General features: G+C 40.7%; 1 protein-coding gene across 1 annotated transcript; it reads left to right on the top strand.

Annotated features, from left to right (window-relative positions):
* The first annotated feature begins 4,228 nt into the window (after window positions 1-4,228).
* Window positions 4,229-7,241, top strand: GDF2 (growth differentiation factor 2). Its single transcript, XM_072871274.1, has 2 exons — window positions 4,229-4,574; window positions 6,301-7,241. The coding sequence occupies exons 1-2, from the start codon at window positions 4,229-4,231 to the stop codon at window positions 7,239-7,241; spliced, it is 1,287 nt and encodes a 428-aa protein (XP_072727375.1).
* The last annotated feature ends 6,113 nt before the right edge of the window (window positions 7,242-13,354 follow it).

Genomic DNA, 13,354 nt, shown 5'->3' with positions numbered 1-13,354 from the left:
TGTGCCTGTCAATCCTCCTTCTCAGTGTCCCTGTGTGCCAGGACACACTTGCCACATATTCCATTTTCACCCACCTGCTGTACAATAGCATAGGCAGACCAGGAGCAGAACAAATGTCTGAAGTCTGTGAGGTAGCACAGAGTGCAAGATATGGAGGGTTTCCTCCTCAGGAGACAGTCTAACCTTCTGCATTATCTTATCCTATTAAGACTTGTATTGTTTAGGGGAAGGATACCACACACACTACCTTCTGATGAATGACTAACTGGAAGGCTCCTATCCTGGTAAGACGCCAGGTAATTTCTGCCACCAATACTCCATACTCATGTGGTGCAGATTCCCAGACAACAGAGTTGTGTAAATGTGGTACTTCCTGCTAACCTACATAAAAGCAAGATTCAGTGTGTATGGGAGTGTCTGCATGTCTGCAAGGTTACTCTCATGGCAGTTCTTGCTAGTTCCTCCTAAACAGCTCTCAGTAAGAAGTAGATAGTTCTAAGGCACCTTGTAGTGACTGCCAGTCATGACTGCCAAAAGATCATGGATCCAGCTAGGCATTTCTTCTTCTCCCAATGTACTACAGTGATTTACACTGGAACTACTGGGACAAACCTTTGTATACTGTTGCTGTTAAAGATCCCCTTAAAAATGCAGAGACTTGTGTTTTTATAAATCATGAGAAACTCAACTACAGTTGACAAAGTAATGCTAATGCATACGGAAAAATTTAAAAGTTCTCAGAAATTCATTGTTTATTCCTATGGAACAGCCATAAGCATTGTCATTAAGTCATTGTCATTTCTATTCTCTATGAAAATCCACCCTTTTCTAGTCTTGTCTTGCTCCCATTTAGCACCAGCTCTGAACAGAATGACATACTAGCCTAGTGTGCTTATGTTCTCATCTATTGCATTTTGTTTTCCTTAAGGAATCTTTCCTGTATCTTGAATTAGTCCTTGGGTACAAACTTTCTTTCCAAGATGTGCTGACGCAAGCAATTAGCAAAGAGATACCATCCTATGATCTGCTATAAGGTCTATAGGACATAAGGAAAAATGCTCATACTCATTAGGATACCTATAAAACCCTGAAAGGTTTAGTCTTCATTTAAAGATATGTTGGCATATCTATGTTATTCAGCATGGACAAAACAAAATTATACCTGTAAGTGGCATAGCTCTCAAGGCATACCCTTACTACACAAGCAATACAATTCTCTTACTAGTAAAGTTTATTTCATTTGGATTTTAGCTGTACCAGTCATTTCTCTAATGTGAACAAGGTCTTATGCCACTATTTGTTTAGAAGTGGCTACTGCTGTCTGGGTCTTTGGTATTTGGATGTCTAATCTTCCTCTAGAAACGGAAACTTTGCATTTGAAATGGCACAAATGCAGTCAGCTGCTGTTAGAAGACACTGATACCCTTACTCTCCTGGTTCCAACAGATCTTTTGATTTCTATGAACATCCTATAAACCATTCCACTCAATGTTTAAGTTTCTACAGAAAGTTACTATTGACATACACTTAAAATAGCGGGTCAAGATAATTCCACTAACTAATGCTAAAAGAATTGAGGATATATTAATATGGGATGATTAAAGACAGATAAAACAGGAAAACAGCTGACACTAGCCAGCAAAGCGTTAACAACATTTTTTTCTATAACAAATCCAATTTCATTCTTTGAGGCCACAGTTTAATTGCCAGAGGTAACAGCAACAGCTAGAATGTACCTAGGACTTTGTGGAATATTTCAATTCACTTGCACAAGGCTGCATAATTAAAAGAAACCACTGGACAATATTCATATATTTGTGTATCACATGAATTAACAACTGTCTCACTGCCAAACCTCAAAGAGCAGCTTTCAAAAGGAATTGCCACTGAATGAAACTGTTCATTGTAAAGTTTCTGCAAAGCTGACACTTGGCCTGACACTATTTGACAACTTTATATATGAACTGGAATTCTGCATATAACTACCCCCACAGCATTTGCAGAAGACAGTGTTTAGGAGAGAGGTATTTATATAGATCACTTGATATAGCAGCACTTCATGCAATCAAATTCATTTTAAGGTAGACAGATGCAGAACTTAGTACCTAGGCACAAGGAATGGAGGCTGCTCCCACTGAGTAAAAGAATGCACTCTTGAAAGCCATAACTCTTATAACAATTTTGGTGGATATGATGGACTTATGGCACCGTATGAGCATCCAGGGTGATGCTATGTAAAGAGAGCTAATTAAAGCTTTGAAAAGATACACACTGGAGTAGTAAACCACATAAGGAAAGGAGATTTTATTTCTGCATGTGGCACTCATGGACTGCCACTAGAAAATTATGCATAGCCCCAGTGTTCACCTTTTCAAAAAGACATTCAAATTCTGAAAGAGACAGGAAAAGAAACAAAAAGTTAGAGAAAATGTCTTCTAACGTGACTAAAAAGCACAATCTGTTTATTTTATCAGAAAGCAAACTGAGAAGTAACTTGATTACACTGTACAAGTACTTTGACAGAGAGAAAATGCCAGTGCTATGGGGCTCCTTAAGCCAGACAGAAAGTTACAAGAACTCCTGTCTAGAAGGTGAAGCCAGGCACAATGAAATAATAAATGAAGCACTGTGGTTTTTTAAGTGTAAGTGACAATCTTTTAGAGTAACTGCTACAAAAATTGAAGAAATCTCCGATTCTTTGACATCTTCAGGTAAGTTCTGGAGACCCTTAAAAAGTTACATTTTAGCCAAACACAAGTAATTGGGCTCTGCATGCAGGTAGGAAACACACAGGCCTTGAGTAAAATATAACAGTCTCGCTATGCAGGAGACCAGGATCAATGCCAAATACTCCTTTCTGACTTTACACCATAGGAACATAATTAACCAGAATCTTGGATCCCAGTTGTCACTTGAACAGACACATAAGTGAGAATTTGAGAAGTCTGGGCTCACTTTAAACAGTGTGTATGCACTGCTAGAAAACTGGAGAAGAATGGCCAGAAAGGACAAAATCTTGCCCGCATCTTTGCAATGAGATTTTTTTTTAATGTAAAAGCTCATAATACTATTCTGACTTTATGGCATGTGTACAGTAGGGATTGAGTTGTGCTTAGAAAAAATGATACATTAATAGTATGGATAAAACACATATCATTAGATTAAATCATAACGCATTCATTAGGATAAATAGCAAGTGATATTTCTGTCTATAAATAAACTAGGTTTTTTTCTTCTGTATCATGAGAAATTCTATCATCAGTCTTGTATTTTTGCCTTGGCCTATTCTTCTCATGGATAACAGTATCTTCACAGATAATCTGTATCTTCATGGACACCTTTTATTTTCCATGTGGCCTTAGAAGGCCTACTTCTGTCTTCATTTTGAGGTCACTGAAATAATGACTGGTTGTTCTTGGACTGGATTGACCATCAAGAAGCTAAGAAATATATTACATAAGATACTATAAAAACAAGACTAAATTCCCATACACCAAAGGAATAAAACCGAAAATGGACAAGCCTGCAAACAACATGAAGCAAACTTGACACAAAACAGATATGTCACTGTGTACAAACAATAGCTCTTGGCTGATAAACGGAAAGAAGTTTTAAGGTTGTTTGTATTGTCATGAGATCATGTCTTGGAGAATCACAGGTCTCCATCAAATGATCACGGATTTTCTGATGGCGTGCAAAGGGACTGTAATAAAGATTTGTGAGATGTTATTTACTAATAGCTAATAGAGTAACTTTGTTCTAGATCTCTATTTTCTAGTCTTGATTAAAACAGTGTAATCTTCTACGTCCCTAAGAAAGCTTCTCTCTGTGTTGGCAAGGAAATGATAGAAGAGTGTAATTAAGCAATGATGACCCTAAAGTGAAATGTGGATTCTTTACAATATACAATGTCCTTCCCACCAGCCACATGTGTTTGTCAGATGTTTATAGAATCTTCATTAACTAAGAGCTTTGCTAGATAACAGAAGCTGAAGCATGGCATCAATGACTCTGATAAGGGCAAGTGTACAACCAATCTGCTTGACAACTGACAAGAGGCTGGGGTTTGAAGCAGACTGCAAAAAGAACACAAGAAAGTGATCTGCAAAGGGCATTCCAGTTGTTTGCCTTCTGTCTCCCTTCCTCTGTCTGTAATGAAACGAGATTTTTAATCAGCTAAAATACCATTGTTCTCTTGTCTCTCCATCATAAAGTAAATATAGAAGAAATGCATTATTTTGGAGTATTAGCTGCACTGTCTGTTTTCAACATCATTGCCTGCTTGACAAGAGGCAAGCCTTTGGAAGATTGGGACAAGTTATCAGCTATGGGAAAGTCTGATGCACACTTTCATGATCCTGGGGAAGTGGAAGATGAGACTCATTTCGACTTTAAATCTTTCCTGGAGAATATGAAGACGGATTTACTAAGGAGTTTGAATTTGTCAAGAGTCCCCTCACAAGTGAAGACCAAAGAAGAACCACCACAGTTCATGATTGATTTATACAACAGATACACTGCAGACAAGTCCTCCATCCCTGCATCCAATATTGTAAGGAGCTTCAGTACTGAAGGTAGGAGAAGTCCTAAATATGTGGGCTAGAACTTTTGAAGAAGTGCTTGGACAGTACGTACTCATATTCTTTTCAAATTCAGAGGGAATTGAGTGCCTAACTTCCACAGATTCTTTAGAAATGAAACAGATTATTAAAATTTTGCATTGTAGTCTTGCCCTGTAGTTTCTTTCAATCTTTAAAAAAATACAATTACCTTTAGTTTTCTTCTTTCATATTTTTACTGTACAATATTCTCTTCTCAAATGCATCAACTGAGATGATGCACTGCATAATAGGGTTTACATGAATCATTTCTCAAAGCTAGAGATTTGGGACTGAGTTTTAAAGTTAAAATGCAAACATTTGATCATCTATAATTGAGATATCCATGCTAGAGAGCTCTTCGTTCAGGTGGGCTCTTCTCATACTTAAAAACCACAGCAGCCAACTGAGAAACATGTCTCTGGATCCAAGTAAGGAACAGCAGTGCTCCCCCAAAATTCTGGTTTAGATGGAGAGATTTATATGGAAATGGATAGTCAAGCTTGTCTCAAGTAAAAAAATTCAAGATCCCTGTCTGTGTAACATTACATAGACTTTTAAAATCTCCATCAAAAGAAGCAGTAAATTAGTTAGAAGTAAATGCAATCCTTGTGATAAAAATGAGACAGGGAGAATCAAAGCTTCTGTTTATATGAAAAATAGACATACAGAGGTAACAGCACTATGGAGAACTCCAAATTCACAAATTAGTGCCCCTAGTCCTGAAATGGAAAGAAACCTGAACAGTATGAGCTAGATTATAGTTTCCATATCTCACTCTCCTCTCTGACTGCTTTAGTGGGTAAACACTGTGAAGAAGTGCCAACATTAGCCAAGTGAAATTGCCCTAAAACCCAATCATGATTGAGTAATTATCTTACATTGACTATCAAATAGACATCAGCCAGTGATGACTTTTAAACACTACCAATCTGATCTTCCAGCCAAATATCTGCCACTCCCAAGGCAGAGTTGCTGGTACTGCACATACCTTTGCAGAAAAAAACAAAAAAAAACAAAAACAAAAAAAACCACCCACACAAGCTCAGTGAGTCCAGCCTGGAACGGACTGGGACCTGGGCATGAAAGGCTGTTTATCACCAAGTCACAATTTAGACAGACTCTGAAGCTTCAGTTCAGGATTTTAAAAAACTTTTCTATTTCCCCAAACTCCCAGTAATCCAAGCTGCTTTCAAAATTATTTGAAGACAACAACAAAAGCCTCAGCACAGCTAGTTCTTAGAGACACTTAAATATGTAGTATACTTCTCTGTATTAGGAGGGCAGTTCATCTCATTGCATGATGATAAGAGTAGCAAATTCATAGGTTTTTGTAGGAAATCTTTGCGTAAAAATCTCTTTAGGAAATTGCTAAGTCTGAACACTCCCCAGATGCCTTATATATGTACTTAATACTGACCAGCATCATCCACAGCTTGTTCTAGGCAAACTCTTTACGCTCTTCTCCGCACACTCACCTGACCATGCAATCTTGGTGAAAATACTACCAACACCAAGAACCTCCATTTCCACTTTTCACTCCCTGCCCTTGAAACTTGGCCAGAAGACTGTATTTATTTTTTTTTAATGCTGGGTAGCCATGCTCTTATTTTACCCCCAAAATACATCCTGAGTCTTTTAAAAGCAAGTTGCTTGGACAGTCAGAAGCACTGTAACCACGTGTTTTAATTTCCTATTGCAGATGTTGTTTCTTTAGCTTCACCAGAAGAAAATCCATTTCAGAAACACATCTTGCTCTTCAACATCTCTATTCCACGATATGAGGAAATCACCAGAGCTGAACTGAGAATTTATATCTCCTGTCACAGGGAAGTTGGGTCTCTCTCTAGGCTGGAAGGCAACATGGTCATTTATGATATTCTAGATGGTGACCACTGGGAAAACCCAGAAAGTACCAAATCTTTCCTTGTCTCCCACAACATCCAGGAGTGTGGTTGGGAGATGTTTGAAGTGTCCAGCGCTGTGAAAAGATGGGTCAGGGCAGACAAACGGAAGACTAAAAACAAGCTAGAGGTTGTTATAGAGAGTAAGGCTCTGGGTGGTTTCACTTGTGGGAAGCTGGATATCAGTGTTACCCCTGACACTAAAAATCTGCCCCTGTTAATAGTGTTCTCCAATGACCGCAGCAATGGGACAAAAGAGACCAAAGTGGAGCTCCGGGAGATGATTGTTCATGAACAAGAAAGTGTGCTAAAGAAATTAGGAAAGAACAACACTTCATCTGAAGAGGAAGAACAGGGAGAGGAAAAGGCCATCACTGGGCCCCACCAGCATTCCTCCAGAAGCAAGAGAAGCATCGGAGCCAACCACTGCCGGAGAACTTCCCTCCATGTGAACTTTGAAGAGATTGGCTGGGACTCCTGGATCATTGCACCAAAAGATTATGAGGCTTTTGAGTGTAAAGGAGGTTGCTTCTTCCCTCTGACAGATAACGTTACCCCAACAAAACATGCTATTGTCCAAACTCTGGTGCATCTCCAAAACCCAAAGAAAGCTTCCAAGGCCTGCTGCGTTCCAACCAAATTGGATTCAATCTCCATTCTTTATAAGGATGATGCTGGTGTGCCCACTTTGATATATAACTATGAAGGGATGAAAGTGGCAGAATGTGGCTGCAGGTAGTATACAAGGCAGAATCTCTAAGAATAAGAATACCCCCTTTTTGTGCTCTGTGTAAATCTGTACATTAGTGGTGCAAATGAAAATCCTTGCAAACAAAGTTTGGAGCAGGGTATGGGGCTGCTTGTTGTTGCTGCTTGTTTTAAAGGAAAACTGGCATTTAAAGAATGGCAATCATTGTAAATAGCCTGCATTATATACCATGGCAAAGTGAATACTGGATTAAAATATTGTGAGATTGAATGAACTATGCATTATTTGGCAACAGTGATACAATTTGAATACCTTATTTCAACTTCTCTGTTTAATTGATTCTGTTTAGGTCACAAACTAAAGCATTTTCAATGGGGATTTAGGATGTCCTGTAAATGTTTATTAGGTACTGAAATGCAGTTCTCTCAGCCAACTCTGACATTTTCAACTTCTGTAAAACTCAGTAAATGGAATTTGGTCTGCATGGTAAAGTCAGGAGTCTAAATCCTGCAAGCCTTTTCTCATACCAGTAATCTCAGAGGCTTTTACAGGCAAATTATTTACTCCTGTAACTGGAGATTTGCAGTATTCAAAACAGAAGAGACTCTCAGTCTTATTTCATTCCCAGGTTTCCTTCTGTGGGTAGCAGGTGCCTTGGTTTCAGCTTTCTTATCCTCAGCGTCCCTATTTTTACCTCTTTATGGCACATACTTGAATGATAAGAAGTGCAGCCTTCCGCTTCTAAGACACTGTTTCCTAGGAGGAACAGCAGCCCTTATCTCCGCACAAAGATAAGGAGCTACTTTGACCTACTGCATATTCTTAGTATTTCTTCACAAGAACATGCAGTCAAACGATGTTCAGCCTTAGAAGCTGTATCCTAAGAGCAGTGGGGGTTGGCAGAGCTCAGCACTCGTGAAAAGCCCCGGCTACTTATTTAGAGGCCTAAATATGTTCTTTGGAGTCTGACATTAGGCTCCGATTTTTTAAAAATTTCTTCTTAGGAGAAACTATTTTTCATACAAAATTCTTTCACCCCTTAGAAGTCTGGGAAAAACCGAAAACTTCTATCTGTGTTCTATGAGACTTATACTGCTGTATGGGAAATATACTATCATACAATAGCTCTCCTGACTTCAGTTGTATTTTCACTAAACAAGGACCCCATCTTTCCTGCAATTAAAGTAAACTTCCTTTGATTCTAATGAAATTTTTGCCTTTACAAGAACAGACAAAGTGTCTTCTGTTGGTTTCAGGTGACAGGCATAAGTGCTGTACAATGCCACCATAGTCCACTCACTTATACTCCTCCACCACCTTCCACATACACAAAAAAAAAAAAAAAATCTATCAGAGAACACTTTGATCCAAACCCACAGCAAACTACACAGCTGTTCAAAATGGTGAAGAATATTGATGAGGCAAAAATCTAAACAGTAGCTTAATGTGTGGAAGCAACAAGATTTAAATGGATACATATGTTTTAAATTAGGGCAGCCTGTGGGCAAGACTAATTCATTTGGCATGAACAGGTCAGCCTGAAATCTAATACACGGTTTATTTACTATTGTTAACTTAATACAGAGCAAATAGCAGGTGAGTGTGAGCAGGACGGTTGTAATTCCATCAAGAACTGCTGGTTACTGCACAAACCATGAGCACAAAGCATGATTCACCATAATCCTTGGACTGATTTATAGCCTTCTCCTTTAGAACTGAGCTGCAATTGGATCAGATCCAAGATCTGGGTCCATGCAAACTTCATCCATCCGTAGCTGCATGTCATTAACCTCTTAAGCTTCCCATGGCAGTCCTCTCATTTTACCACTCCCCACTGGCTTCTGTCATCTTACAGTCATCATTATGTCTTCCTCCTTTCATAACTCCCTGTATTCTCTCCTCATTTTGTTCCCATCTCCTAAGCTCACGACATTTTGCACAACTTCTCTTAATCAACTAAAAGAAACAACCAAACAAGCACTTGGTGTGACCACATTAGAAAAGTTATTTACCCATGTGTCAAGGTAATTGTAGCTGTGTATCCTTAACTTATCTAAACACAAGGTCCTAGTTATATTTTGACTTCGCTGCATACAGGACTTTGTCCATAATTAAATGAAAACGTGGGGAAGGGGAAAGACCAGTCCACATATGCTCACAGAGATAAATTATCAAGAATCAATTTTTCTTTTTTTTTTTTTTTTCACATTCTGAAGACAAACGTTGATCTTTGTTTTCCAAGCTTACTTGGAGAAAAATTAAAAAAAAGACTCAAAGCCATTTTTGGCTCAAAAATTCCAATCCTAGCTATGCTATCAGAATTCCAGAGAAGCGCTACAGATCCCATCCCAAAACTGTACTACAAGTCACTTTGGTATTTCAACCAAAAAAATCAATTGCTCTTCCAGCCAGCTTTAACAGTCACATTCCCATAGCTTAACATTTTGGTTGGTATGGAAGTAAACCAGAACATGAACCTTTCCATAGGGTGATGATCAGGGTCAAGAAGAAATGAGAACCCAGTAGTGACTACAGATGCTACCTACAGCATGGCTGAAGTGTGTGTCAAATTTATGTTTGGGTTTACATTGTAAATTTAGCAGATTGATTTATGGAGGTTTGAATGTCTGATTTTAAACAATTGCTCGAGTTCCCTCACATTTCAACTGCTTTGGGATGCAACGAATCAGCCAGGTGGCCAAGATGTGCTAGAGACTATACAGGTTGCAAAGAGAAGGCAAAGCACCTTGCCCCCTGCTTCAAGCTGGGCCCCATCAGATACTGAGAAAACCCTCTCTCATCACTGGATTCCGAACATCAACCAGCAGCTTGCTGCTACTAAGGAGCAGGTTGGGGCTTGTGCACTGTTCAGCAGATGTACAGTTAAAATTAAAACTTACTTGTTCAACACAAACACATGGCCACAGCATGCCCTCGTACTCAGGCCCATTAGCTATCTGTGTAACAGCCCTGTAACATCAGAATCACCAGCTGACTCCACAGCCAATTTTAAGGCTACCCTATAGCACTTCAGTCTTAATAGATAAACATAGTAAGCTGGTGGAAGCTGGTCAGGAGATATAGCTGTTGCTATTTTTACATAGCTTCCCACCTTGTCTGTGTACACAACAGGCACAATGTCCTCTGATCTCATCCACTCCTCTGTGCCATGTCACAACGCAGAACAGCAGGTGCGACTTATCACTTAACAACAGACCACCAGCAATCACTAAAAGTCAAAAATATCTCCATTTTCACTATTCTTTTCCACAGATGAAGAGGCAACGGCCTCTTGTGAATCTGGAGGTGTTCAGCTGGTATCTGCTCAGACACCTTTATATTGGAAAGATCCTGACAATATAGAAATGTTAAGCTAGAATTGCCGATTCCTGGTATTCAGAATAATAGGTTTCAGACTGCTTCTCAAGGAGGCTTATCATTTCAGACACAATTGTGCTCTAACACAATTAACGCTGCTCCCAGACCACTGCTGATTCTTCTCTCCAGCCTCCTCAGAGCCTGGCCATTACCACATAGGTAATGCACGTAGGTGCACAGCCACGCACCACGTAGGTCCACACGGGCATACAATGTGAGCTCCAGGAGGTATCAGTACCTTGCTGTAGCTTCTCATAGACAGCACTGAATCAAAGTCTGTTACTGCAAAGAAGAGCTGAAGGGTAGAGATGGGAACACAGAACAAGCTGGCAAAGCCAACAAGTAGTAAATGAATGATGTCTGTAAGGCAAGACCCCAACCTCAAACAGCGTAACAACAGCTCCACACCCCCTCTGGCTGCTCTGAACAGCTAACAGAATACTGCATCTGACTACTAACCACCTCCCTTCTCCCTGTGTTAACTCCCCAATGTACCATTCGTTCTGTGTTTAGCACAACAGGGCGGGTCCCTCCAAAGTCTCTAGAGAGCGAGGGTCTCAAAGAGCGCTGCCCATCTGTCTGCAGGGCTGGAGGCTGTAACTGGAGGTGCCTGAAGTGCAAATCTCCTCAGTGCTACCCCGGAGCTGAGTGAGGCCTACAAACTGCCTCAGAACCATCGTTGGTCTCTCTTCGGCCTCCAGTGCTTTCTCTAAACCCTGCCTCCGTCCTGCCTTGGTGCCATCGCCGGACTGTGAGGGGGCTCCAGGCTGCCCCCGCCGCACCATCGCTGGGCTGTGAGAAACCTCCGTGCTGCCTCGGCGCCATCTTCAGGCTGCGTGGTGCTTCTGCGCCAGCTCTGTTCGTTACGCCCCAGCCGTCTTCACACATTTTCTTACTCTCCCTCACGATACCTTAAAATCTCTCAGCTTAAAGGTGCCTCCTGCCGTCTCCCTCTGGGCTGTCCCCGCAAGCCCTTTTTGCCCTCCCCCTGTCTCAGAGCTGCCCTACTGCCATGTCTGCGCTGGCTGCTGCCTCCAGGCTGCCTCAGGAACATGTCGTCCCTCCAAGCTGCCTCAGAGCTGCTCCTGTTTCTTTTTTGTCCTCTCCCTTAAAGCTTCTGCTGGACCATCAGTCATAATTCAGCTAAAAGCCTCACAGGAGAATGGCTTCAGTATAGCCCTGGAAAATGGGACGCCCTGAGTCAGTCCCCTCACTGAAGCGTATGGTTTGGCTGGAGCCCGGCAGACCCGCCATTAGCCCTCACAAAAGCCTTGACATTGGCCCAGCACACCAAAAAAGCTGAGCAAGCAACGTCCCAGCAGCCTGGGCCTTGGTACTGGGACGGCAACCAAAACTTCCAATCCAGCAACGGGAGAGAAACCTAGTTCTTTACAGCAAACTAGATAGCTTAAGGTGCCAACAGCTGGTCTGCCAGGACATGCTGGGCACTTCCATTCTACATCAGCATGGCGGACAACAGCGCCAGGACGTGGTTGACCAGTCATCAGAGGTGTCGGGCCCTCAGGTCCTCACCACAGTCTGTAGGAATTGGATCGTTTGGTGGCAGCCATTAGCAGTGCCTGGCCACTAAACAAAGGCTACCATGGATGACTGGAGTTCTTGCTGTTTCAAATAGTAACCTCAGGATAGGAGGGCTCTTGACGCAGTATTTAATATTCACTATTTATTATTGTCTAACTCTGTTTGGTGCACCATGCTGAACAAACATGTAAATCTATAAGAACTTTAGGATATAGAGGATGCAGGCAATGTAATGCAAACACATAATATACCGATTCTCCAAGGACTGCACATCAATTTCCCCTTTTTGTTGAAAAATTACTTGCCAAAATTCAAAACGATGTTCCTGAATTGGTTCAGGTTGGATAGCTGCAGTGCATTTTCCTGAAGCCCTCCTGAACCTTCTGCTTACCTAGAATATGGCAGTTCATCTGTTCAGCAGAGTCGGTCAATGTGTGTTTATCACAGCTGTGCTCTGTGAGCTGTGATGACTCTCCACCTGCTCCTGGCTGAAATTAGAGAGGTTTCAAAATGGGAATATACATTTTCTATCCTCCCCCAATCTTTCAATAAAAATATAAATTGTCTTCTCATTCTTTTTTTTCCTTTTCTCTTTCTTGGTCACTGTAAAAAGAGAGAAGGGAAGGGAAGGGAAAAGGAATATTAACAGAAGAAAATTAAAATCCAACACATTTTGGATTTAAGTTTTTCTTATTAGAGATGTAATCATTAAAGAACTCACTTGAAGTGCTATTTCCATTTTCATAAAATTGAAAGCTTGCAATACTAAAAAAAATGTGAAAGAAAACTTCCAACAGCTTTAATTTTAATTTTATACAGGTTTGTACAGGATAAGAACTGAAAGACTTAGGGACAAAACCCTAACATTACTTCTTTTGGCATGGGAATTATAAAGGAATCTAAGGGTGATATTAGTCATTATTTTTATTACCAAGGGGCCTAGAAAGCCTACTCAGGGACAAGGTTCCCTTTGTACCAAACAGTACAAGAACAGAACAGAAAAGACAGTCTTAGACCATACCTATGCAATCCAGTCATGCCTGTCGCAGACAGCCACGAAGTAGCACTGACCCAGACTTGTACATCTATAAAAGGCAGTGGAGGTTTGTCTAGAAATGCTTACCAAAGTCCTGGAAGCATTAAATATTTCATTAGCATGGTCCTGTGCTTGAGCTAATAAATCCTGCCTCTCAGTATTTAGGAGCCCAATATCACCTTTACAT

The sequence above is a fragment of the Ciconia boyciana genome, chromosome 8, assembly GCF_034638445.1.
Source record: "Ciconia boyciana chromosome 8, ASM3463844v1, whole genome shotgun sequence".
In the NCBI taxonomy this organism is placed as follows: Eukaryota; Metazoa; Chordata; class Aves; order Ciconiiformes; family Ciconiidae; genus Ciconia; species Ciconia boyciana.
This window is presented reverse-complemented; position numbering and strand designations above follow the sequence as displayed.

Coding starts and splice junctions, on each gene's coding strand:
- GDF2 (XM_072871274.1), top strand. CDS start 4,229: ATGCATTATTTTGGAGTATTAGCTGCACTGTCTGTTTTCAACATCATT. Junction 4,575..6,300: donor AAGGAGCTTCAGTACTGAAG/GTAGGAGAAGTC, acceptor TTCCTATTGCAG/ATGTTGTTTCTTTAGCTTCA.